The sequence below is a fragment of the Crocuta crocuta genome, unplaced genomic scaffold, assembly GCF_008692635.1.
Source record: "Crocuta crocuta isolate KB4526 unplaced genomic scaffold, BGI_CrCroc_1.0 scaffold225, whole genome shotgun sequence".
Taxonomy (NCBI): Eukaryota; Metazoa; Chordata; class Mammalia; order Carnivora; family Hyaenidae; genus Crocuta; species Crocuta crocuta.
This window is the reverse complement of record NW_027530408.1, coordinates 1,005,545-1,033,003: the sequence shown is the minus strand read 5'-3', so window position 1 is coordinate 1,033,003 and position 27,459 is coordinate 1,005,545. Positions and strand designations below refer to the sequence as shown.

At 49.7% G+C, this 27,459-nt stretch overlaps 1 protein-coding gene across 1 annotated transcript in view; it reads right to left on the bottom strand.

Annotated features, from left to right (window-relative positions):
- The window catches only part of BMP1 (bone morphogenetic protein 1), a 44,083-nt gene extending 17,326 nt beyond the window's left edge, over positions 1-26,757 (bottom strand). Inside the window, exons 1-13 of the mRNA XM_077766645.1 lie at positions 26,716-26,757; positions 26,217-26,289; positions 18,877-18,990; positions 18,596-18,649; positions 16,388-16,552; positions 16,080-16,197; positions 15,622-15,800; positions 14,735-14,840; positions 13,142-13,266; positions 12,461-12,576; positions 3,896-3,998; positions 402-518; positions 25-170 (exon numbers count right to left, since the gene is read on the bottom strand). Of these exons, the coding sequence (XP_077622771.1) occupies positions 25-170; positions 402-518; positions 3,896-3,998; positions 12,461-12,576; positions 13,142-13,266; positions 14,735-14,840; positions 15,622-15,800; positions 16,080-16,197; positions 16,388-16,552; positions 18,596-18,649; positions 18,877-18,990; positions 26,217-26,289; positions 26,716-26,757 (1,458 nt within the window). The remainder of the gene's footprint in view (positions 1-24; positions 171-401; positions 519-3,895; positions 3,999-12,460; positions 12,577-13,141; positions 13,267-14,734; positions 14,841-15,621; positions 15,801-16,079; positions 16,198-16,387; positions 16,553-18,595; positions 18,650-18,876; positions 18,991-26,216; positions 26,290-26,715) is intronic.
- Positions 26,758-27,459: the final 702 nt, after the last annotated feature.

The window sequence follows — 27,459 nt, the reverse complement described above, 5'->3', positions numbered from 1 at the left end:
GGGACGAAAGGGTCTCCAACCTACCTCAAAGGACTGGAAGGTGAGGCCCACGTGGAAGCCCTCAGACACCTGGATCCGCCAGATGCAGACTTTGCTTGGCCGGTAATCGTCAGGGTAATTGGGCGACTGGATGTGGCCGTTGTCCTTCTTCACATCCCCCCCACAGATGGCTTTGGGGGCACAGAGTGAGGTCAGTTAGAATGCTCTGCTCAGCTCTCTCCCTCCTTCAGTCCTTCCTATGTTCCCCCAGCTTCTTAGTGCCCCCAGGCCTGGACAATCCCACCGGGGTCTCTGCTTCCTCCCTCATGCACCCTGAACCTTGCCCCTAGGGTGCCAGAAGCAAGCATTTGATCCCCAAGGACCTCACACCTGACTCCTCCCTCGTCACTCTTCCTCAGTACCTTCATAGACGGCAAAGAAGCCCTTCCCGACCCAGTTGCTGCTGCTGCGGAATTCCACCCAGAGACGGCTGTCGGTGGAGACAATAGGCTCGGGGAGTTTGCCCCCACAGAAGCGGCCTGTGCAGACAGAGTGAACAGAGGGCAGTGAGGCCTGAAGTGGGTCCCTCTCCCCTCCCTGCTCCAGGACTGTCCCTCCAGGAAGACTGTCCCACCACTCCAGGGGCTCAGGGGCTCTGGCCTAGGTCTGCACTTAGCACCCAATCTTAAAACCTTCCAGTTGGCCTGAGTCTGGTCTAAGGTCCACAGAGTACTAGACTTCTACAGGATTTTATGCACTTGAGGGATAGAATATGAGTTCTGGGAGAAAAGGGGACTTCTCAGAATAACAAACTGTATCCGTGTTTTATTTACCCTTTTTTTTTTAAGTAGGCTTCATGCCCAGCACTGAGCCCAATGCAGGGCTTGAACTCACGACCCTATTAAGACCTGAGCTGAGATCGAGAGTCAAACACTTAACCGACTGAGCCACTCACCACCCCTATTTACTTTTTTTGAAGAGCACATTACCATCATTACTTTTCTTATTTGACCTTCATGCAAAGAAGTAATAAACAAGAACGAACTCAGCTTTTTTTGTACGTTACAAAAGTTTTCATTTGACCAAATACAAGAGATGCCAGAGGACCCCAAACAAATATTAGAATCTAGGGACTGGGTCAGAAAATGTCCCCTTTGAAATAAAACCTGACAAGAATCTGTGTAAGCAGAGGAGGCTGGCCATTTGTGGAATTCTTTGTAGTGGAGAATCAACTAGGGATGGTTTGTGTGTTCTGAGTACGATTGGGTGTTTCCTAACCTTCAGCAAGGGACAGAGGGTGCTGACCCAGGAATGTAAGTTATGAAAAAGAAACTGTAATCTTGGAAATGCTAACACGTCTGCAGGAGGAAGTGTTGTAATGACAACTGCTTTGGGTGACTAATAAGAAATATTCAAATATCAGAAACCAGGGGGAAAGAGATGGTTAGTAACGGTTTGTCATCCTGCTTCAGGCACAGGCTGTGGAGCAAAGGTTCTAGTGCTAACAAACAGTCCTGGGCTACTTAGGGTTATGTGCAGATTGGAGGAGAATTCACACAGCTCCTCAGGCTTGATGCAAAAGCCTCTCCTGGCCCTAACTCTACGTCCATTAAAATACCTTCTGTCCTGTGGTTCTGACTACTCATCCCCCACTTACTCACCACCCCCCACCACCAAGGGACAAAGTATCCTATGCAAACAAGTTTGTGCCAGGTAGGTAGCCCTCTGTTGGTGTGCCAGGTTGCATTGTGGGTACTCTTAAGCCAGACCTTGCAGATGGAGAAAACAGAGCCTCTGTAATTGCCCAGAGGAGGAGAGCCTGGAACTGTGGAGATGTGCCTGTCTGTCTCCCTCCATCAACTTGTATGACTCCCTTGACCCACACACTGAGAGTCACCTCTGAGGGAGGCCCAGAAGCCCACGCCAAAGACCCTAATGTCCAGACTGGGGAAGGGATTAGCCCAAAGTTATACACTCAGTGATGGAGTTAGCAGGCACTAACTCTACCAGGACTCCTGATTCTCACACCAGATCACCCCTGGCCAAGCTCTGGGTTTCAGGGGAGGATAAAGATAATATAATATGAGTAGGTGTAAGAAGGAATTAGCCACATCGAACTGAAAAGTGTTTGTACAGTGAGGGAGACCATCAACAAAATGAGCAAGCAAGTTACTGAATGGGAGAAGATGTTTGCAAATCATACATCAGATAAGGGATTAATATCCAAAATATATAAAGAATTTACACAACTTAATATCAAAAAAACAACCCAATTAAAAAACAGGCGCAGAGGACTTGAGTAGACATTTCTCCAAAGAAGACATACAGATGGCCAACAGACACATGAAAAGATGCTCAACATCACTCATCATCAGGAAATGAAAATGACAACCACAACCTCACACTTGTCAGAATGGCTACTATCAGGAAGACAAGTTAAAAAAAAAAAAAGTCAGAGGGTGCCAGGGTGGCTCAGTCAGTTGAGCATCCAGCTCTTGATTTTAGCTCAGGCCATGATCCCAGGGTCATGGGATCAGCCCCGCATCAGGCTTCATGCTGAGTGTGGAGCTTGGTTAAATAAGACAACTGATAACAGGTTTGAGGAAGTGATGATATGGGAACCCTTGTACACTGTTGATAGGAATGCAAACTGGTGCAGCCACTCTGGAAAACAGTATGGATATTCCTCAAAAATTAAAAATAGAACTATCAGGGCGCGCAGTGGCTCAGTCATTTAAGCATCGGACTCTCTCTCTTTTTTTAATGTTTATTTATTTTTGAGAGAGAGAGAGAGAGCACAAGAGTACACGCACAGGATCATGAGCATGGGAGGGGCAGAGAGAGGGGGAGACAGAATCCAAAGCAGGCTCCAGGCTCTGAGCGGTCAGCACAGAGCCCAACATGGGGCTCAAACCCACAGTGAGATCATGACCTGAGCTGAAGTCAGACTCTTAACCGACTGAGCCACCCAGGCACCCCTAAATGTCAGACTCTTGATTTTGGCTTGGGTCATGACCTCATGGTTTGTGAGATCGAGCTGTGCTTCAGGCTCAGCACTAACAGTGTGGAGCCTGCTTGAGATTCTCTCTCTCTGTCATTCTCTGCCCTACCCCGGCTGAAAATAAATAAATAAACTCAAAAAGAAAAAAAAAGAATATGTAAAAAATATAACTACTTTATGATCCAGCAATTCCACTTTTGAGTATTTATCAAAAGAAAATGAAAACACCAATTCAAAGAGATATATGCACCCTCATGTTCACTGCAATATTATTTACAACAGCCAAGAGATAGAAGCAACTGCAGTGTCCCTTAGTAGATGAATAGATAAATAAGATGGGGGATATCCATACAATAGAATAATTACTCAACCATAGGAAAGAACAAGATTTTGCCATTTTTGACAGCTTGGATAGACCTAGAGGGTATGACGCGAAATGAAACAGACAAAAATACCATATGATTTCACTTATACATGGAATCTAAAAACAACACAAATGAACAAACAAAACAAAACAGAAACAGACTCAGATACAGAGAACACACTGATGGGTGCCAGAGGGGAGGCGGTGGGAGGTAGACAAAATAGGTGAAACAGATTAAGGGACACAAGCTTCCAGTTGTACACTTGATCTTAGCCAGAAGGCTGAGAAGTGATACAAGCTTCCAGTTATAAAACAAATCAGGCACGGGGATGTAATATACAGCATGGAGAATATAAGCAATAATATTGTAATAACATCATATGGCAACAGATGGTAACTACCCTTATCATGGGGATCCTTTAGTAATGTATGAAAATACTCCATCACCATAATGTACACCTGAAACTAAGAGGGTGTTACATGTCAATCAGACCTCAGTTTAAAAAAAAGAAGGCTCCACAGAGGAGCCAGGGGGCAGGCTAGTGGCTTACCTCGGAGGGGTGCCTTCCTCCAGAAGCCGTCTCGGACCTCCACGTAGTCATACCAGCACAGGCGGCTGCGATACAGGTCCATGGATGTGAAATTCAGAATGATCTAGGGGAAAGGGGAAGAGAAGAGGGTTACGCAGCTCCCCACCAGCCTTGTCTGCCGGCCCCATGACCACTGCCTGCCTTACTCTGCATAAATAGTGAAGGGGCTCTTGGCATAGGGATGTCACTTCTCTCCCCAGGTGTCACCAATGACAGCCAGCTTTCTCTGATAACTCATCCCTCACTTAACACACATGGCCTTGCTGAATATCTGTACAAGACCAGAGGTCTCATTTTACTGATCCCCTTAGTGAGGAGCCCACTGCTTTGGGTTAAGCAAACCCACCTCTCCTCCTGGTCAACTTAAGTAACACCAATCACAGCACCATTAGAGGAGTGAGGTCTTGATGATAGGAAGGGCCCAGGGTGGCATGTGGGTACTAGGGGCTCTGAAATGGGAATGAAATGGAGAGGAGAGGCAGAGGCAAAGAGACGGGCTGAGTCACCCGTCATCACATATTTATCGAATGCTGAATCCAGGCAAGGGGTCGTGCTAGCTGCTGAGGGGAATACCAGATCTGAATCTTTGTGAGTGGGTTAAAGGTCTGTCCCTGTCAAGGGACTTAGGATTTAGAAGGATAAGAAATACACATGAAAAGATCACTGAGTGAAAAAACTCAGACTCCACCCACATGAGCCTGGGTTAGAATTTCATCTCTGCATTTCTGTCTGTGAGTCCTTGGGTAAATCACCCAACCTCTCTGACCTCAGCTGTCATGAGCATAAAATGAGTAAAGAGCACTTCACCCTGAAGTAGCATCTCATAGGTACAGCCACTGCCCTAAGCGCCTCCTGTGTATGAACTCATTTCAGCCTTGAACTCATCAAATGGTCACGTAATACTGGAGGAATCTTTGACACCTTGGTAAGTAACAACTCTCCCCAGCAGGTGGGCATATTAACAGGTAGAGAGGTGCTTTCCAAGAGGGAAATCACTTTAGTAGTTTCCAGAATGTGCCCCCAAATCCCCTTTTGTATTTAGAGTCCAACAAGCAGGAACGGTTCACGGTGACCTGAGAGGTGTATACAGTGGACACATAAATGGCCCAGGGGCCCACCTGTTAGGTCTAGCTGGCTTCCCTCTGGAGGAAAAGGGGACAAGAAGATCCATCTCCCCTCTAGCTCATTGCAGAGTTAGAGGTAGTCAGAGTGGAGGTGAGAATGAAAAAGATCCCAAAGCAGGCACTGGCAGTTGCAGTCTGTACCCTGTGTCACTGCTGTGATGGTCGATGGTCAGAGAAGAAGGCTGGCTGTCGGTCACTCCCTGACACTGACCCCTTCAGAATTCTTGGTGATTTCAATAGCCACCTAGACCACCCTTCCCATTTCTAGGCCTCTCCATTCCATGACTTCCTCTCTCCACTCTTCTCGGCCACACATGGCATGGCATGCCCTAGACCTTGTTATCATCAATAACCATGCATCCCCATAAGCTCAAGTTCGAGCACCCCACTGTCCATCCACGAGCCCCAATCTCTCCTCGTTCACCTGCTCTATACACCTAGTCCAGCAATCCTTCCAGTTCATCATGACCCTCAACCTTCTGAGCCTATGGGGCTTTCCCACCTTCAATCTCCATGTACTCACATCGGTCCTTGCCTGGCTTGGAACCCATAGCCCATCTTGCCTCTTTTCTTCTGATTTGTATATGAGCTGAAGTGTGTTGTATTTGGGGAAGTGTTTATGAATTGTGGCACTCTGAGATGAAATCGAGCAAGACCAGGTTTTGAAAACTGCACCATCGTACTCTTGATGTACGTAATCTTGATGATTATTATAAGTCATCGTTGAGTGTTTTTCTCGTTCTTATAAAGATACAAGTCCTGGTATTTTGAAAAACTGAAGTTGAGAATCTGTTCTGGCTCTTACTCTGGAGACAGTGTGCCCATTTCCAATAGTTCATCTTTCTAGAAAATGACCAAAGGAGAACACAGACCAAGTGGCAAAGACCTGGGGTAGTCACCTCACTTCAAAGCAGATCCGTGGTCCATCTTTATCATCATCTCCTTGTGTAGGACCTCAACTCTGTTTTTCCTCTCTTCATTGTATTCACCTGAAAACCACACCCCTGCTTAAATCCAATTTTCTACCTACTCTGTGCCTGCTCCCAGATGGCCGGAAGTCATGGCTAGAGGAAATACACCTATGTTGATCAGCGCACTTGAAATTTAAGACCACTGACCCCACCCGGGTCCTTAGTGCCGCCAGGCACACCTTTTACATTCTCCTCCCCTTTACTCAAACCATCTGTTTCGCTTCTTAAACTCTCAGATCTGGCCCTACTATCTTCTTTTTCCAAGATTAGTTCAATAGTCCTGCTCTTGATCTTGACTCCCAGCAGAGCAGAGCTTTCATGATGTAATTGGATCGTATCTCCCCACTGCTCAAAATCCTTTAATGCATGTTCCTCAGAGTGAAATTCAAAGTCCTTACTTACCATGTCCTCTAAGGCCATTTATGATCTAAACCCCTGCTATTTCTTTTATCGCTTCTCCTACCACTTTCCTCCTTGCTTACTTGGCTCTGGCCGCATGGACTCTGCTGGTCCTCAAACACACCAAGCCTGCTCCTGCCTTAAGGCCTTTGCACTTGCTGCCTAGAAGCTGTTCCCAACTATCTGCCTGATGTGTTCCCTCACTTTCTGTCCATTTCTACTCCAACTCGCCTGACATGAATCAGGCCTTCCCTGACCATCCCACATGGCACAGTAACCTTCACCTCACTCCTTTACCTCCTATTGCTGATTTCCTTCATAACAGTTATCACCCATCTGACCTATCGCATTTAGTTTTTATTTGCTTGTCTGTCTCCCCCGTTCCCCTGACTCTGCCAAAAGGTAAACCCTATAAGGACAGGAATTTTATTTAGTTCACTATGGAATCTTTGGTGTGTGGCATGTAGTAGTTGCTTAAGAAATATTTCTTGAATAGAATTTTCCTTTTAGGAATCTACTTTACAGATACACTTGCCCAAGTATATAAAGATCTAAGTTTTGAGATATTTACTGTAGCATTTTTGGTAATAATAAAAACTTGGAAAAAACTTATATGAAACATCCATCAACGGAGACCTACAGGGGATGGCTGAGAAATCAAGAGAAATGGGGATGACAACATGTTAAGCAGCCATGAAAATGTCTGAGCTAGAACCTGATGTGCTAACATGGAATGATGACCATGAATTCTTGCTGAGTGAAAGGGCAAGTTACATAAGGCCACATATCCATACACACATGCACGCACACATACTTAGAAGAGTCTAATAGGACATACCAAGTGTCACCAATGTTTAGCCGACTCTGGGGCGTGTGATTTGGAGGAGAATCCAGGGGAGAATATTAATATTCACTTCTACCGCATGAATTCCTATATTTTGCAAAATTCTTACAACATGGATATGTTACCTTTATATCCGACAAACAACAAAAACATCTTTAAGGAGTTGCTGGCTGGATGAAGGAATGCAGACGGCTGAGTGAGGGCAGTCTGTCTCCTAAACTTACTCCCTTCACCACTGTTCCATGAGGCCTCGGATCAGTTTTGCTCAGCAGCTGACAAGAACCTTCAGCATGCTTCTCTCCGTCCTCAGAAACTACGCTGGCTGTGTCCAGTGGGGATGGATCCACATCCGCCTGAAGAACCACGCCCACAGGCAGAACCCCAAAGGACCCACCCAAGACTGCCTACCGGGCAAGAGGAATCAGTGGTCACCTCACTCAGGAGGAAGAGACCTGTGCTGGCGGTTAGGGGCATCCTCCAGGAAGGCACACCATGGCTATATTGAGACTAGAGATGTCTAATTAAGAGTTGTAACAGCTCTGTCATGTGGAAACAGCTGTGCTCTGGTGGCAGGGGCACTGCCCTTTGCCAAAGAAAGCCTGGCAAGCTCTACCACTTCCTGGCTGGTGACTCGGGCCTGTGGCTTGACGTCTTTGGCCTTGGTGTCTTTGTCTAAAAAGCAGCGGTAATCATACAGAACTGGGGGATTAAATGAGAAAGGGTGCAGAGTGTCCACAAGTGCACCCCACATATGGGCAGTACCCCTCACATTTGTTAGATGCTCTCAGGGAGCAATTGGGACAATTTGTTGACCCCCAGGGACCCACAGTCTGGCTTCAGTCTGACTTTGCTGTATGACCTTAGGGTCATCATTTAACACCTTTGTGCCTCCATTTCCATACCATTTCCATATTTGTACATAATAGTAATATAATGGTAATAGTATCAACCTCATAGGACTTAGGAAATTAAGTTATTATTTGAAAAGTTTATAACATTGACACATGTATGTGTCACACATATGATATATACATATATGCCACACATAAATAGTACTATGTATGCCAGTCAACAAAAGTTAATTTCACTATTAGAGTAGAGTTTGCTTAAGATTTTGAAATTTGAAATGGTTCATACCAGAATCTGGAAGTAGAAAGAGGCAAAGGGGGGAGAACCCAGGAAGTCGACCAGGGATTACTCATTTAATAGATTAAGACGATAGAATGATATTGGGCACCTGGGTGGCTGTCGATTGAGCATCTGACTCTTGGTTGTTGGTTTTTTATAATGTTTGTTTATTTTTGAGAGAGACAGAGCACGAATGGGAGAGTGGCAGAAAGAAAAGGAGACGCAGAATCTGAAGCAGCCTCCAGGTTCTGAGCTGTCAGCACAGAGACCGACGTGGGGCTCGAACTCAGAAACCGTGAGATCATGACCTGAGCTGAAGTTGGACACTCAACCAACTGAGCCACCCAGGCACCCCTCGACTCTTGGTTTTATCTCAGGTCATGATCTCATGGTTTTGTGGGATCACGTCCCCTGAGCTGTCAGCCCAGTGTCTGCTTAGAGTTCTCTCTCTCCTTCTCTTTCTGCACCTTCGATGCATGCACACGTGTGCTCTCTCTCTCTCTCTCTCAAAGTAAACATAAAAAAAAAAAACTATAGAATGATTGTAGCAGCTAACATTGATGGAATTCCTACCATGTGCTAGGCACTGCACTAAACACTTGATGTGCATTACCTTGTCTAATCCTTGTATCAACCACATGAGGGAGGCACAACCACCAGGCCCACTTTACAAATGGGGAAACAAAGGCATAGAGTGGTTAAGCAACTTCCCCAAGATCATGCATCTAGCAAATAGCACGGCTGGGAGTCAAACCCAGGCACTTGGGGTCTTAAACTTACACCCTTAAACTTACACTCCACATGGCCTCCCCAGGTCTGCCAGTCAATTTTGCCTAACAGCTGCATGAGGGTCAACGTTCCCTTCACCCTCAGAGCCCCACACCCTTCAGCACCGGGAAGCAGGGACTTCAGGGAGGGGTCATCTCCACCCAGCTGGAGGATTGGAGGTGGGGTCGGGGAAGGCATTACAGAGGAGTGGCATTTGGAACTTGAAGAATAGGCAGGATATCACAAGGCAGGGATGGGAATGAGGGTGGACACTGCCAAACCCAAGACATTTTTAGTGCTTATCTTTTTGTCTTGTCTGCAACAATGGACCGCGATCTCCTGAAACCACTTTCCTGCTCTTAAGAGGCTGGCTTTGTGCTTGGGAAACACTCTAAATCTTCTTTGGAGCAGCTGCTAATGACGTGCAGGAGAGACATGGGAGTCCTACAAGAAGCCTTCCAAAGTGACTCTCTCTTGTTGGACATATCCTTGCCTTGCATAATGGTATAAGATAAAATTTCTGTATCACTCAGGCTTCTGGCAATAAGCAGAAAACTAGAGGGCAAGTGAAAACAACCTCTCAGCACAAAAGAAACATCAAAGTCCACCCACAAACACAGGCGGGTTTATTTAAGGTTGACTGTTGAAAGAGTGTAGACTTTGGAATCGGACAGTCCTGGATCTGAATACTGGTTCCACCATGACTGCCTGTGTAAACTTGGGCAGATTTACCGATACCCTCTGAGCCTCGACTCCCTCATCTACACTGAAGGGACGACAGCACCCGCACTACCAAACTGATATAAGCTGTCTAATACTTTGCCCGAACATAATGGGTAAACAGCAAAGAATGGTTGCAATTATTTCGTGACGCTATCCTCCCCTGGGTCCCCAGCCTCTGCAGGCCCTTAGAGGGTTGCTGTCCCCCAGGGTTCCATCTTTGGCTCACTTACAACTCTACAATTTCATCCAGAACCATGAGTGAATTTTACTTTTTCTGTTTCTGCAGCTATGCACCGATGAGTTTGAAAATTTACTCTGTAGCCTACTTCTCTCCCTGGAGCTCCAGGCAGGCCTCTGAAAAAGTATGGGGAGTCTCCTGGGAGTTGTGGAGGGAGCAGGCCCAAGGCAAAGAGAGGCTCCTAGGGCAAGTGCATTTGTCTACTAGAGACTGGGGCCAGCCCATGCCAGCCTGGAACCGCAGGGAAAGAAGCTGACCTGACCAAGGCTGCCATATCCCTGCTGCCTGAGCAAACTTCCTGAACAGGGAGGGGAAAAAGCAATGCTCTACCCTACTCTGTGTTCCTCGGGGCTGGGGACTCTCTTGTATATCTCCATCCCTGATGCTGGGCATGTAGTGGGCACACAGGTCTCTGGAAGGGCACTTTAACAATTGCTGATGTGGGACAGGCTTTAGAATACACAGTATCGAAATCACAGACTTTTGTGTCATAATCTTTGGACAAGTTACTTAATTTTTCCAAGTTTGTTCTCTCATATGTAAAATGGAGACAACATTAGCACCCAGCCTAGAATGTTGTTGTGTTAATTACAAGACATAACACATAAAGAATTTAACACATGCCTGGCCAATCATGTGCTCAATAATTTTAGTTGTTTTTATTGTTATCTGCTGTGAGATTTCCAAAGACTGAAGTTGTAGAGACCTTTGGCAGAGGGATAAAGCCAGGGCATGGTCAGAACAAGACAGCAAAAAGGACAGCAGTTTTTAAGTTAGATTTAGAACAAGAAAAAGAATAAGGAACGGATGGGTTCACTTTAAAAAAAATTTTTTTTAATGTTTTACTTAATTTTTGAGAGACAGAGAGAGACAGAGCATGAGCAGGAGAGGGACAGAGAAAGAGGGGGACACAGAATCCGAAGCAGGCTCCAGGCTCTGAGCTGTCAGCACAGAGCCCAATGCAGGGCTTGAATCCACAAACTGTGAGATCATGACCTGAGCTGAAGTTGGACGCTTAACTGAGTGAGCCACCCCAGGATGGCTTCACTTTTGAAGGAGGATGATAGAATGTTAACTGAGAGAAATGACAGAATCTCTCAACCCTCAATAAAAGTCTATTGCAAATGAGAATGGTTTTCAAATTGCAAAAAATAAAATTAGCATAGTTTGGAAAGGGAATGGAAACTCATTCATATTGGAGGAGAGTCAGTGAGCACCTCTTTAAATTGGCTGTTGCCTCTAGGCTCAAAAATGACATCAGAGGACATTCAAATAACTTACAGATGTGATCAGTGTCTGTAATCTTGAGAACTCAGAACAAAAGCTTTGCCAATTTTCAAAAGGGGTGTGTGTGTGTGCGCACATGCACGTGCGTGTGTTGGAAGAGGGGTTTGGAGTGAATTCTGGGAACCACAACTCACTGAGTTGAATGTCAATCCCCAATTAAACAGATGGCCTGCTGCCATTTAGAAAAGAGACACTTGATTATTAGGAGCCAGTTCGGGTTCACTTGAAACAAAGCACATCAGATAAATGTCATTTCCTTTTTAAAAGGTGTTTCTCCAACTGGTGGAACAGTGGCTTTGATTTGGTAAAATCCATCTATATATTCAGCATTTATGAACTCCTTCCTATACCAGGGATATAAAGATGACAAAGGCGTGGTCTGAGAAGCTCACTTCCCAGTCAACAAGGTGATGACTCGTGGCTGGATGGTTAGTGATATTAAGTGGTATCATAGCCAGTGGAATAAATCTCCCCAAAGTCTACAGATGAACAATGTCAGCTCAGAAAGGGATCTTGGATCTGCTTTGATTCATGTCATGTTCAATGTTTCAATCAAAGACCAGTTTCAGAAGACCCAGAAAAGACATGCTTATCAAACGAGCTCAAGACAGAGTAAGAGAGATGGCTACCTGCTGAATGGTGGAATTCAGATTCCACACGGTCTTGAGAGCTGTTGGAATGAACAATGTGACCAGTAATAAAATCTAGTCAAGCTCACGACTGCACTAGTACATTAAGTACCATGTTCCAATCAAGAGAAATAGTCTTAAAGTTAACTCTTGGGAACAATAAAAATGCATGGAAGGACACTGAAGGTAAAGCGGTGAGTGAGAGGTCCAGATACCACGTGAAAACCCTGTGGATGGATCTGAGAAGCCCTTGGAAAAGTGCCTCTCCAGTAGTAAGTCAGCCCCTCCTCAAGGTAGTGCTCCATCATTCTTGTGCAGTGAGTGGGTCTATGTTTCCCAGGTAGGTCAGTCACAGCCACAATCAACTATGCTGTCTTACTCTGGGGTCCTGGCAGAGGAGGGGAGGCTCAGTTACCTTCTCTCCAGGTGTGACTGAGATACGCCATACGCAGTGCATGTGGGCAGAGTAGCCATTGGGGTACTCAGGGGAGGAGAAGTTGCCTGTGCTGTCTTGTAGGGTCTCTCCGCAGGCTGTCAAAGAAAGGAAACGACTGAACTGCTGGCTGCAGATGCCTAATCCCCCCAATCTCCTGGCTTCCCACCCTGAACTCTGGCATCCCTCAGGGGAGAGAACAGCTAAGGAGAGGAGGGAAGTCTGGGATGGTCCTGTCCCTTTAAGATCCACTCCCTGCTCCTCACATATAAGCCCACACCACTGGACCTATTTGGCCTAGTGCTGCAGGATGCCCTGTTGTCAAGGCAACATGGCTTCCAGAGTTAAGGTCAAGCTCCTTTGGTGGGCCTCATTCTACCTCAGTCCCTGAGAATTCCTCTGCTAGCCCCCTTTACTGCTCCTGCTGATCTATTTTCCCAGACCCTCGGCAGGTACATGACTTAGCCACCACCTGATCCCAGACCCAGTTTGGTTCCTTAACTTGAACGTTGCCTCTGCCTGGGTATCCCCACCCCCACCCCCAGGCAGCCGCTGTCCTTCTCTAAGACTTACAGCCTTAACCTCCTCAGCCCCAGACCCTGGCCTCTGCCTGCCTCAGGCCGTGTCCTCCACCCTTCCCTGGTCCATCCCTCCTCCCCTGACCTGGGCACTTGTAGAGCTTGCGGGCCTGGGCGATGTCCCCCTTGCTGAGCCGGGTCCTTTGGCCAATGGGAGGTTTCACCCCATTGACCTCGTACTTGGGAACAATGGTGTCCAGGAAGATGCCCCTGAGGAGGAAAAGCCCGACCTGGGTGAGAGTCTGATAGGAGGGGTGGTGTGCCTGTGTGTACCTAAGGTCACGACCCTGCCAGAGCCCAGACATTCCTCAGTAGGGTCAGGGACGGGTGGAGATTGCTCACCCTGTCATTATGCTGCCCACTGACCAGCAGCCACCCTGCTCCGTGGCAGCCACATGCTGGAGCCTGGGGGAGCCCCAGGAATACTCTGGGAGGTCAGGGACACAGGCTCTGTGTGCCCTGGGGACCTAGTGGTGTTCTGGCTCAGTCTGGGTCCGATCCCCAGCCTCAGCAGAGCTTGGGACCCCCGGAGATCATGTCTCTAGCCTTACCCAGCCCCTGCTTCTGTGGCCCCTCGTGCTGGTTCAGCTGTGGCTGAACTTCTCCCAGCACTACCAAGGCAGTGCTTCATCTGGCTGGCACAGGCTGCTTTTGACAGGTTCCACCGTGGTCAGACCAGCTTCTGGGGTCAGTCCCATGACTCTCGATCCATCCATGTCCCCCTGCCCAGTTCCTGCCTGCTAAGTCCTGGGTGTTTCCATCTGGGAGGAGCAGGACGAAGGGAAACAGGCAGCCCTCTGCCTCCCCAGGGCCCCTGACTCACACCCAGCTGGGTGGAACTCAGCAGGGGGTGGGGTGGGATGTGGTGGGAAATGTCCAGGGGAGGTCTGTGGCTGTGGGGGGGGCAGGATGACCTCACCACCCTTCCTTGGTCTCTGTTCCCTCAGGTCTGGAGGCAGGGAGACTGAGGAGGGGCACTGTGTGTGGGACAGAGCAGGACTGCAGACAGAGGATGAGGAAGGAGCCAGGCATGGGAAAGGCCAGGCGCGGAAGGGGAGCCTGGAGAGGAGGAGGGAGGGGCTGTTTCCCACACTCTGCTAAGGAGAAGCTGCCGTGCAGAGGCTGGGCCACTACCTCTAGGGGTTCTGGTTATGATTTTGGGGAATGCGGGCCCCAGGGAAAAGGAGTGTGTGCACTCGTGAGCAGAGGAAAGGGCTGGGCAGGGCAGGAGCCAGCCTTTGTGAAAATTAGCTGGTTATAAAAAAGCAGACTGATTAGAAAGGATGCTCCCAATTAGAAAAATGTGCCTCTTTCGGCTGACAGATGAGGGAAAAGCTCAGCTCCCTTGACTGATACAGTTCTGAGCCACAGAATATACATATTCTGTGTCGGGCAGAATGGCTGGACTTTAGCCTCCTGAGCCAGGTGGCCCAGGGGTGTAGAGTACTGACTATGCTTCGTGAGTCCGGGCCCTGCCACAGACCCACCATGGAAGATGACAGCAGGGCAGGCAGCACCCAAGGGTCCTCTGCTTGGGGCTGGGGCCACCCAGAAGCCCACTCTCATCCTTGGTGACTGCCCCAGCAGGGCAGCCCAGTGCAAAGTGAGAGCCCAAAAAGAATGGCATACAGAAGGCAGGATTAGGCTGCCCCAGAGGAGTCCAGGCCCCATCTCTCACCTGGAGAACGTGTTCCGGGCATAGTGCATGATACTGTCAAAATCATAGGTCTCCCCAAGGGACTCCACTTCCTGGAGTTCCATCTTCAAGAAGTTATACTCCTGCCCTGCGAAGACCAGGAAAAAGGTGTGGGGGGTGGGAGGGTTGGGGCTGTGTAGCACACAGTGCCACCTTTTCAGGGTGGGGAGTAGGGCCCCTTAGTACTTGAGAGGTGTCCCCCTACCTGAGGGTCCAGGGAGCAGCCAAGGGAAGTCTGGGGGGTAGGGGCGGGTCTCTAGAAGAGTCGGTCCAGCAGAGGGGCAGGGCCAACGAGGACTGGCTGGAGGGAAGGCTCAGAGAGTATGGGAAGGAAGCACCCATTTCTAGAACCACAGGGAGATGAAAGCAGGGAAAAGTAGAGGAGGCCTGGGGAGGGATGAAGGAAGCAGGAAGGGAGGGGAGAGGGGGTAGCCAGGAGAAACAAGAGAGAAAAAACCCTTAGAGGAGAAAACAGACGGAGGGGAGAAGACTGGGTAAAAGTGAAGAGAAAGGCTGAGGTGGCATGGGGGATGGGCCAACTCTTCCCCTCCCCACCCCTCCAAGGCCAGCTGGTCTCTGGGCTGCTCTGGATGCCCTCTGTGTCCAGGACCAAGACCTCTCCCAGCCCCCAACAGCTCCACAATGGATCTGCAGTCTCTGAGCTGCTACTGGCAGGGAGCAGATGCCTCAGGGGCAGGGTCTGGACCAACCTGGGCCCTGGGCAAGGGCTGCCATAACACTGAGTTGACCACAAGCTATGGCTCCAGGGAGCAGCTCACACCCCTACTAGAGGCCCTGGAATGGTGGGGGGAGTGGAGGAGGGAGGGGAGGTGCAGCACACAGCTAGGCACTAAGGTCAAGGTGCATACCTGGCTGGATGTTTTCACGCACAATTGAGACGTGTCGGTCCCGGTCTGGCCGTGTGTGCTCGTGCCAGAAGCCGATAACGTGGCCCAGCTCATGGACAACGATGCCAAACTTGTCACAGTTCTTACCAATGGAGATGGCCTGTGGGCCCCCACCGCGGCGACCCACGTAGGAGCAGCACCTGGAGGGCGGGGCCAGCTCAGGGGGGCGGTCCCGAGCTGGGGGAGTGCATCCACTCAGGGGCCGGGCGAGGCTGCCAGGGGGGTGAGGGAACGAGGTACAGGGGAGGGGCCTGAGCGTGGGATGCCCAGGCTGTGTGCAGGGGTCACAGCCACACCAGGGGGAACTCCTGGGGACAGATGATACAGGATCATGCCCAGGTGGGGCAGCAGCAGTGCCCAGGGCAGAGTGTGGGTTGGGGTGATGGCCGAGGGTGCAGTGCCCAGGGGCCCCTGCTCACCCGCAGGGTCGATAGGTGAATACAATATAGCTGTCCTCATCAGTGCGCTCCAGGAAGGTGACACAGGTATGCTTCTCCCAGTGCCTCATGGCTTGCCGGAAGACTGCCCTCTGGCTGCCTGCCAGGATGAAGGGGGCCAGGCTGTCACAGTGTCCAGATGGGCCCACCTCCACCTGCTGCCAGAATGTCAGCCTCTTGTTGGACAGATAGGCCCAGAGTACCACTCATACCATTACACATGACAGGGCTGCCCCGAGGCCAGACCTAGACACAGGCCGCTCCCTCGGGCCCCACAGCATCACGCTCACCAGTGAAGTTGCCCCCAATGACAAAGGGGATGACTCCATCGGGCCACACTCGCTCTGGTCTGGATGTGGCTGCTCGCCGGCTCCTGGACCTGCTTCTCCATCTCCCACGGCTTCTCCTCTGTGGCTGCCCACTCGTGCTCTGGCAGGTGGGGGTGGAAGAGTTTCCTGGCATTGGGAGAGGAAGACATTGATAGCAAGTGAAGGAATGGGAGTAGGGGGAAACAAATTATATTCTATCCACATTTTGGGGGGATTCCATATTTGTCCACTCACTAAAACTTATTTATAACCCCAAAACCAATAGCCTTAGCTCTGTCATGGTCAATCACTGACACGCACAGAACAGTGAAAACCATGAGTCACCCCCATACCCAACTGAGGTTGAACAAGGTGATGCTTCGCCTTCTTGTTTCAGCTCTCAGATTGTAAATAAGTATCTTTTTCATAGTCTATTTAGTGCCACATTTTTTTCTGTATTTGGTGACTTTTTGTTGGTGATTTTGCTATTTAAAATGACCCCCTTCTGCCCTGATAGTACAGAGGCACTAGAGTGCTGTCCAGTGTTCCTAAGTGTAAGAAGGATCTGATGTGCCCTATGGAGAAAACACGTGTGTGTTAAATACACTTCATTCAGTCCCCTGAGTTATAGTGCTGTTGGCCATAACTCAAAGTTAATGAATCAACTGTGTATTAAATAAGGGGTCTTTAAATTTTTTTTAATATTTATTATTTTTGAGAGAGAGAGATGGAGAGCAAGCAGGGGAGGGTCAGAGAGAGAGGGAGGCACAGAATCCGAAGCAGGCTCCAGGCTCTGAGCTGTCAGCACAGAGCCTGACGCAGGGCTTGAACCCACAGACCGCAAGATCATGACCTGAGCTGAAGTGGGCCGCTCAACCAACTGAGTCATCCAGGCGCCCCTAAATAAGGGGTCTTTAAACAGAAACATACACAAGACAGGGTTACATACTGATCAGTTGGTGAAAATATTGTGACAAGAGGCTTGCTGGGACCTAACCCTCTCTTTCTCCTAGGGGTGATGAATGGCTTGGTATTTGTTAATTCAGTGTTTGCAGTGACTTTATAGGACATGGTTATTCTAGAACTCTATTCATAACTACCATGGATAGCGAGAATGTACGAAAACTGAAAAAGAGAACAATGGTGTACTAATTTCCTAGGAACTGTGTGGGACTTGAGACTAGGAAATATTCCCTTCTCATCTGATAAAACTTCCTTCTTGTGGAGCATACAGAGCTTGAGGTCTTTAAATGTTCCCAAATACACGATCTCATTTGACACAGTGGCTCTCTGGGATGTACTGTGCAAGTGTCACTGTGCATTACTCAACAGACAAGGAGACTAAGGCCAAAGATTTGCCTCAAGTCACCTGGTGTGTTAGGGGCAGGCCCAAGTGCTTCAGTTCCTCCCTTCTGTTTGAACCACGTCTGCAGGTCTCCTCTCAGGCCAAGTAAGCCCTGCTAGTCATCAAGCCACCAAGTCCCCCTACAATGCCAGCTCCTCTCTGGGGGAGTTTGACCTTTACTCCACAGCTGCCCATGCCAGGATCCTCCCTCATGCTGGACAGGACAACTGCCAGAGTGTGTGCAGAATGGGCTCTAGGTGAGAATCCCCATCCTGTGGCAATGGGAGGGCTCCCTGTGGACAGCACTGTGTTCCAGAGCAGTGACAAAGCTGGACAGTACTGAGCCAACCCAGGCGCTCATTCTTCCTATTCTCTCACCCATTCACAAGTGCCAGGTGGGTTGCTAGGTGCTTGGGCCACACCCAGGGATAAGAAGGACCCATCCCTGACCCTGAAGAGCTTTGAGTCCAGCTGGGGAGATAGACATATTTAAAAAATCATTGAAATATGGTTCCATGAGTGAGATACTAACACTGTAAACAGAGAGCAGAGAGAGCACAGCAAATGGCTGTATAATCATGCCTGTGGGATGATCAGGGAAGATTTCATCAGAGAAGCTCTTGAAATAGGCTTTGAAGGAAGTGTAAAAGCTTGCAAAGTGGGAGCATGAGGAAAAGTCGGGAGGGATTGGGGTGTTGAGCAAAGAGGATCAGATTTGGAGTGAGAAGGCTTGGGTTCCTGTCCAGCTCTGCCACTGACCAGCTAAGTGATCTTGAATGAGTCACGTTGTCTCCATGAGTCTTAGTTTCTATATCTGTAATGCAGGACTTGTCCTGATAGCTTACCTTTGAAGGTGGTTGGGGAAAAGTTAGATAATGCTTCTGAAAGTACTTTGTAAACTGTAAGCAAAAAGAATGTCAGTTCTTTGCTCCTGGGTACGTCTATACTTGCTGCTCCTGTGGGGAAGGGACAAAGATATCCCAAGGGAAGACAAGCCATTATGCTGGGTTCAAGCTCATGGCCTCTGTCCTGAGAGGGCCTGGCTGGGAAACAGGGAGGTTGCTTGTTTCTCCAATTCTGGAACCCATTTCTGGGACCTAGAAGGCCCCGCCTGTACCCAGAGTACCTGCAGTTTTGATGGAAGACCTGTGGGTTGCACGCTGCCTGAGATCCGCAGCCTGCTGCACCTGGAAGGCCCTCAAGTCCTCCTCATCCAGAGCGATGTCCCCAAGGAAGGCAGCTAGAGAGAAGAGACAGGGCCTGGGAAGTTAATCGTCCTACCCAGCACTGACAGCCCCAACCCCATGGGCACCACCACTACCCCCACAGCAACGTCAGTCTTCAAATGCCTTCTGAGGAAGGGGGCCACAGGGGACTGGATTTGAGGATCCCTGGGGAGACTCATGCTCACTTCTGAGTTGAGAATCTAGCAAAGCTGATGCCCACTCCCTACCAGAGGAAGACATGGTCATGTCACTTTCCCCATCACTTGGTAGCAAATATTTGGTAAGCATCACGTGGGCTAGGTACCACTCGAGTGATTAGCAAGATAGAAGAGGTTCCTGCTTGGGGTACCTGGGTGACTCAGTTGGTTAAGCGTCTGACTCTTGATTTTGGCTCTGGTCATGATCTCGCCATCATGAGATCAAGCCCCAAACTGACAGCGAGAAGCCTAGTTGGAATTCTCTCATTCTCTCTATCTCTGCCTCCCCTCAGCTTGTGTTCTCTCGCTCTCTCTCCTTCTCTCTTTCTCTCAAAATAAATAAATAAACTTAAAAAAAAAAAGAGGTCCCTGTTCACATAGAGCTAACCTTCAACAATACATAACTAAACAAACACTAAACTCAAGAATTCCAGATAGTGATGAATGCTATGAAGGAAACAGAAGGGGGTGAGATGATAGAGCATCTACTCTGTGGGCCCATAACCTTGGCACCGCTCCGAGCCTGTGGTATTCACTCAACAAATGCCATTTCAATTAAATTGAGGGGAGGCTGTGAATAAAAATTGGAGCAGATAGGCCTATTAGAGAAACCAGGACACTTAACGGGAGCTGCCCAGCTAGGAAGAAAAAGTTTAACGGTTCTCAAGTGACTCCTATTCTGAGTCTCAGGGTCCCCTCTCTGGAGGAAGAAAGGCCTGGGGGAATAGAGCCCCCTGAATAGACATTTTGATTCTGGGGAGAGATGTTTCTGGAGAGATGAGCTTAACCAATCTGCCTGCCTTTTGAGAAGCCGGGAGCAAGAGAAAGCTGTAGAGCGAGTGCTATGGAAGGAGCTCAGAGGCTAGATTCAAGCTGAGCTGGCCTGGGGGAGGCGCGGAGGCTGAGCTGGATGGAGGTGGGGCACAGAGCAGCTTCCCTGAAGCTCCACCCATGGCAACATCTGCTTCTCATCCTGACTGCTACACAGGCCTGGCGGCAGCATTACACAAATTATTTTAACCTTGAGGCCTTGCACACAGGTTTCTCCTCCCCAGATGGCCCGCTGGGTGGACACACACACACACACACACACACACACACACACACACACACACGCTTCATCACACAGAGAATCAGCCACATGGGTTAGTGATCCTACGGACACTTGGTGACATCCACAGCCATGCCCTCAAACACAGAGCTATGTGAGTCACAGAGACGACCCCCCGCCCCCCAAGCAGAGCCTGCACCACCCTCGCAGGTAGAAGGCACTCCAGAACGCTTATTCAAGTGAAGTATCACATCAACATTCTTTAGACCTGCAAACACATGCCCATAGATATATACTCTGATGGGACCTTCACCTGCCTGAATCAACAGAACGTGGGAGTCCCTCAAGCAGTGATCTAGGCCAGTCTTCCATTTTACAGATATGGAAACTGAGGCCCAGGAGGGAAATGGTCTCCCACACTGCTAGTCACTGGATAGGCTAGATTGATTCCTAGTCTGGCTCTCACTGCACTCAAGTTTATTACCTCCGTAGAGCCATATACACAAAGATAGACACTCAAACACACACATCCACACACAAAAATACAGTCCTAGACTGTGTGTTCTAAAAGAACACACATGCACAAGCTCCAACACACACAAACTAACTACAAGCTCTAAACCCACAAAGCCAGTAATGGTAGCAATAATGACGCCTTATGTTAATGTTGAAATCTATGTGGTGCTTCCCAGTTGACAAATTGCTTTCCTGTTAATGAATTCACTTAATCCTGGCCCACTGGGGATGTGCCCGTTAAACCATACTCCACCTCTGCATTTGCCTGTGCGTGTACAATTACAAATTGCTGGAGAGATAACCGAGTGGCTAGATTCCAGCCCCCCTCCCTGACTTTAGTGATGGACTTACAAAAGGAAATGAGTTGCCCAAGGTCACCAGGGGGTAACTGGTCCAGAATCTCTTCTGTCACATGAGAAAGATTCTTTTCCGTAAAACATTAGCCTTGGTGGCCTTGGCTCAGCAACTGATGGGACAGCAGCAAAAGACGTTTCTTAGCTGACATGCAAAGATCATAGGTTCAGAGGTATACTCCGAGGAGGCACTGGTGGCTTCCTACATTGCCAACATTCAGACAGGCACACTCATGCCACATGAATAATCCCACACCTTTGCACGGACATGAGCACCTCCAGTCTCACGTGCCTACACCCATGAGCATTATCATATACACATGTGGCTGGACATTTAGACTCGTCTCTGCACACAGCAGCAAAAAGCAAGGTCTTTGTAGTTAGACAGACCTGTTTTTGAATCCCAGCTTGGCTAGTATTAGCTGACATGTCATATAAACTCCACTAAACCTCAATTTTCTCCTACGTAGAAAGGAGCTAACAATAGAATCTGTCTCCTACAATTACTGCATGAAATAAGGCACATAAATGAAGCACCTAGCACAGAGTATGGAGCATAGTAAGTACCCACTAAACGGCCACTATGAGTATTACTCCAGTAACAGCCCCATACACTCATGATCTGCTCTCTATTTTCCACGGGCACATTGGTTCACCCACATTGGCCTCCCAGCTGAGTGAAGCCCCAGAGTGCTCAGAAGCAGAATCTCGAATTCCAAGTACAGAGGCCACGGAACTGTGCTGGCCTGTGAGACCAGGGCAGTGGGGGAAGGGAGCAGGGCAAGTGGAAGGCGGGAAGGCCCTAGGATGGCCGCAGAGCTCTTCTGAAGAGTGGGCGTCCTGTGGTGGGGATGTCATGGCTGAAGAATGTGTGGGAACAGAGTGGGGGTGGGGAGAGACTCAGGGTGGGCAGGAGAGCCTTCTGGCCAGGAGCTGAGCTTGAAGGCCCTCCCCATTTGGGATTCCCTCATGGGGAAGCTAGGGAATCTGGATGATGGCAAGTCCAGGACACCTCCCCCCCAACCCTTACCCGGAAGGAAGCCCTGAGGTCAGGGTCAGGGTAGTAGTTGTTTTCAACACAGGATCAAAAGTTTGTTTTGTTTTCTGGCTGTAAACCAGCCAGGAGCACTTGTGGCTGCTCCACTGCCAGGCTGGGAGCAGGAGAGGAGAAAGAGTGAGGTGGACCTCATGTGCCCATCCTGTAGCTAGGGCTCCTGACTCCAGAGTCTCCTCCCCCAGGGTGTTGCAAGGCATCCCCTTCTGGGGAGAGGGAGAGGAGCCTTACTTGTGTGACGGAGCCCCAATGCCACGTGTACCAGGTATACACATGGCCCATCACACAAATGCAAGCTTCTAGCTGGGGGAGAACATACTTAAGCTCCCACAAACATGGGCATGTACTTAATCACAGCTATATGCTTATACCCTGGTGCGTGTCTGCATGCACCTTTACATGTACTCAGGAGTACCCAAATGCGCAGTTGAACAGACTTGCTCATAAAGCAGGAGTGCACCCATAAATGTGCCCAAATCCCATCTTTACTACTTCCCGGTGTAAGCCCAGTGTGGTCAAACATACAAATAATTGCATGTGCACATCTCACAGGCCATACCCCAAAAGGAGAAGGGTACCCTTAAAAATGGATGGGGGCTGCAGAGAGAAAGAGACAGAGATTAACTGATTCCCCTGGATATCCTTAGGATGTCCCTAGTAGCCTGAGTGACACATTCTACTCACTCCCTGTCTTCCCCTAATACCTTTTCCCCAAATCTCTGGAGAAACTAGTATTCTTGAGAGTTCCTTCTTTCTGGGGAGTCCCATTGGTTCCCCTCCATCTGGAGCCCAGGGAGACTGTCTTTTCCTCCTCCTTTGGGGCACCTAAAAGAGAAGGTGACTCAGGGAGCAGGGGCATAGGTGGGTGGGTGACTCATTCAGAGTGTCTGGAGGGGGAATGTGGTCTGGCAAGAGAAGAGATTGCTTCTCAATCCGGAGCCTGTGACCTACTCCTCTAAGGTTCCTTGAAATCCAAACCTGGGCCACAAGGCCCTGGGCTGAGGACAGTGATGAGGGTTTGTGAGCTACTACCACACCTCACCTCCTAAAAGCAAACCTCTAGGCTGCCAGCTGAGGTCAAAGGAAGGTCCTGACTGGTTCAAGGGTAGTCCCCATGTGCTTCTCTGCTTATGACAGCAACTATGTCCCAATTCCTGCCTCCTGGGTCTCTCCCAGAGTCCTGAGTCATGGCCAAGTCTCCTAGGGCAGCCAGACAGAGCTAGGAATCTTAGGGAAGGACCCCCCCCCCCCACCTTGATGGTTTGGCATCCTATCATACAAGAAATCAAGGCTGATTTGCAGTCTCCCTGGGCAAGGGGGAGAGAAGGGAAGAGACAGAGAGACAGAGTGTGTTATATGTGCATGTGACAGCCTGCACACCAGAGTACAAGCTTGGAACCAGCTCTCAGCACACACATAAGCCAATGTGGCTTCCCGCCTATTGTTCTGGTGTTGCCCAAAAGATCCAGAAAACTCTCCAGGGTATCAAGGGTGTTAATTTTGCCTTACTGCCCTCAATTTTGCCCTAACTCTGACAGTAATGGCAGGAGGTAATGTCCAATGAATGGGCCTGGTTATCCTGAAAGATCACAGGTGAGCCAGGGGAGTCAACACGACTTTCATTCTCGGTCCTCTGTGTGCCAGGAGGAGAAAAGGAGAGAGGTGGAAAGGATCAAGGGAGAAGAGGGAAGTAGACATATTAGGTGCATCCAAAGGAGGTAAATCCAGGTACACCTGCCACCAGGGCTCAGAGAGGGCACAAAGACACAGCAACACAGAGAAAACAGCCTAGGGACCTAAGGCTTGAGGGTGTCCGTGTGGGGTCTCAGGGAGTCAGGGCAGCCAAGGCTGCACTAGTCACACCGAGGAGGGAAGCCCGATCTGACCCTGAATCTTGGCCTTGTCAGGCTTTCGGGCCCTCTCGGCCACCACCCCCACCCCCCAGGCCTGGCCCAGCTCCCCACCAGCCTCACTTCACCCTGGTGCAGAGCTTTCTCCAGAACTCTTGTTTGAAGTTCCAACTCAGCCAGCCCCACCCTAGCATGAAATCTGAGACTGGGGATAGAGCCCTCAGCCTCCTGCTGCCTCCTCCAAAAATCACTCCAAGTCCAACCAGGAGTGAGATACATCAGACTTCCCACCCCTTCTTTAAGGATTTGTCTCCTCCATGAGGACCCCCTAAACCTTCCCAGCCTGCTGCGATCACTGTTTCTCTGCCACTGTCACTGCTGGGACTGCAGAGGGACAAGAGGCTCCTTGAGCCTTTAAGTCCTTTCCTTCCAAGGTGGCACATCACCCATCTTGATTTGTGCTGTTGTTTACACGTCCATGTGTCTTGTGCGCCTACTGGACTGAAAGCTCGTTGAGGGCAGGGGCCATGTCTTACACTTTTCTGTATCTCCCACATCAAGCCCAGGGCCTAGCACATACTAGCATTCAGTACATGTTGACCAGTTGAATAAATAAGTGATACAAGGACAGGGACAGGGAGAACACTTCCTTTCCCTGAAAACCAAGCCCATTCCTCAGGGAAAAAAAAAAAAAAAAAAAAAAATGAAGCGAGAATGTGAGGCACAGAACACAGGGCAGTAGGCAGCAAACATTTATTAAGTGCTTACTGTGTGTTAATCTCTAATAAGTGTTTTATATATGTCCTCATATTTAATCCTTACCACCAACTCTACAGATAGACGTATTATCAGTTCCATTTTACAGGTGAGAAAAGCCAAGTTCAGAGATGATAATTAACATCCCCTAGGCGGTAGAGCTAATGAGTTGTGGGTCCAGGATTGACACCTTAGGTCTGCCTGCCTCCAAAGGCCAAGCTCCATCTGCTTTAGCCTCATGCCCACCCCAAGCCCAGGGAGAAAGATGGTGGCTAATGCCTGGGTCACCCACAGCCCAGCAGGGGTGGAAAAGGGCTGAGAGATTTGGCTTCTCCTCCTCCCACTAGAAGAAGGGTCTCCTTTGCAGCCTGCTGTGATCCATCCACCCAAAGTGGGGAGTCCAGGGTAAGGACTAGAGTGCCCCAACCCCTTATGCCACATACAGGCACTCCTAGAACCCTAGGGACTATGCCACTGCCCCTGACCCTGGCTATGTGGAGACAGGCTGAAATCAGAGGCAGGAAGTTGAGGAAAGGTTCTGATATCTTATGCCCTGTGTGTTCTCTTGTCCCAGGCAGCCTGTTCAGGGTCATCTGATTAGGCAAACGGCCTGAGTGCCTGGCCATCTGGTCACTCCAGGGGCAGGACCCCTCTGGGCCCAGCAGGAGTGAGGGGTTACTTGGGGTCTTCATGGACAAAGAACACACACACACAAACACACACTCCGGGGGCCTGACCTCAGCTAATTAGCCTCCAGTGTCTGTGAACTGAGAGAGCTGATATACAGTATTTGAGTTCTCTTGTGTTTTTCCCCTTTCCACCCTAACTTGGCCTGTTAGGTCCCTCTGGCACTTAAGGGCAGAGGTAATTCCCCCTCCCTGGCTGGCTTCTCTAACTTTGACAGCTCTCTCCTCTGTCCCAGAAGGTTGCTGTGTTTGGTGGGGTGACCATGGGATACCCAAGGAGCATGATATCAGAGGAGCTCTTGAAAAATTTTCTTCTTTCTCCTGGGCTGGGTGGGGGCCTCAGGAGAATTGCTCCTCAGAGATGCGGACCTCCCGCACCCTCTGGGCAGACAGATGTGCAGCCTAGGGGCACTGGATGGAAAGACTGGCTGGAAAACACCAATGTCCTGGAGCCCCAGATAGGGGAGAAGGGAAAAGTGCGCGCACACACACACACACACACACACACACACACACACACACGGGAGTTTGGCCAGAAAAGTTTCCTGCAGGAGGAAAAGCCTCCTTGGCCGCAGGTTTCTCCCTGGACCCAAAGAGCTTTCCCCAGGAATCCTCTGGGAAGAGGAGGCAGCGGCAGCAGCTTCCACAAATAGCAGCAAAACTTCAGTCCTAAAAGTCCCCCAAACTTCCCCCTCCCTCNCCCCGCCCCCCCCCGCCGAGCCTGCCCGCGCCCCAGCCCCGGCGCCCCAGCGGGTCGGCGGGGTGGGGGGCGCCTACCCGCCTTGCAGGGGTCTTTGTAGTTGACGGGCTCCGAGTCTTCCTCCTCCCNCCCCAACCATGCCCAGTCCCTCTCTGTTTCCCCCAAATAATCCACGCTGTCTCACACCTCCCTCCTTTATATTTACTACCCCTTCTTCCTGCAATGCCTGCCTCCTCCACCTAGCGAGCCCCTACCTATCTTTCTGGAGCCAGTTCAAATGTCATCTTCTCTGTGAAGCTTCCTTGACTTCCCAAATAGTGGCTGCTTACACAGTGCTCTCTCTGCAGCCCTTTCCACTGACCACCGTGGTGACTCTCACTCAGCCCCTCACACTGGTATTATTGGCTGCCATGTCTATCCCCAAAGGACTGTGTCTTGGTGGTTGGTGTCCCTGCCCTAACTCAGCACAGTCTTGGTTAGTTAAGTGAATGAATCAAGAGGAGGAAACAGGCTCAAGGAGGTTGGAAGAAGCAGGACCCAGCTCACACACACTTCTACACACATGGTCACACTCACCGGCGGGCTCTCAATCAAAACCTCCTTGCTGCCCACATCCATCTTGCTGCAGGCACCTTCCTCTCTCATCTCCCAAGTGTGACTAGCGTCTTATATGTGCCAGTAGGGAGAGGGGACAGCGGTGAATGACCCAGGCCCCTTCTGCCAGCCAAGCCCTTGAACTTGAAGCCTGTTTGTTCCTGGCCCTCCAGAACTCACGTCCCGATAAGCCAGCTGCAAGAGGGCCTAAGGGCCCTTGGCTGTGGCACGTGAGTCCTCTTGGCCCCAGCAAGAGCAAAGCTGGGTGCACTGAGCAAACTTGCCCTTGGGCATCTGCGCCTCTTACCGTGGGTGTCTTGCTGGCATTGGCCACCTTTCTTGTTGGCACCTGCCCCTGCAGTCTTGTGGCTTTCCCTGTTCTTCTGCCAACTTGAACCTCTCAGACAGCCAGGGGTCTGACCCGATGGGGAGTCCACCACATTTCACAACAGAATTTCCCCCCTGCATAGGGATGAGCTCCAGGGACGGGAGTGAGGACGCTGTGCCTGGGGCCCGGGAGAGACAGTGCTGAAGGCAGGTTGTGCTTTGGCATCCCTGTTGGGCTTCTTATATGGCCATTTTCAATTTCAAGTATGCCACCTGCCTGGCCTCTTCCAGCACATCTGTTACCTAACCTCAGAATTGCCCCTGGTCATTCTTTTCCTAAGTCTGAAAACTATGTCCCCTCTGGCTATAAATTCAGACATACTAATGTGTGGTTTTTTT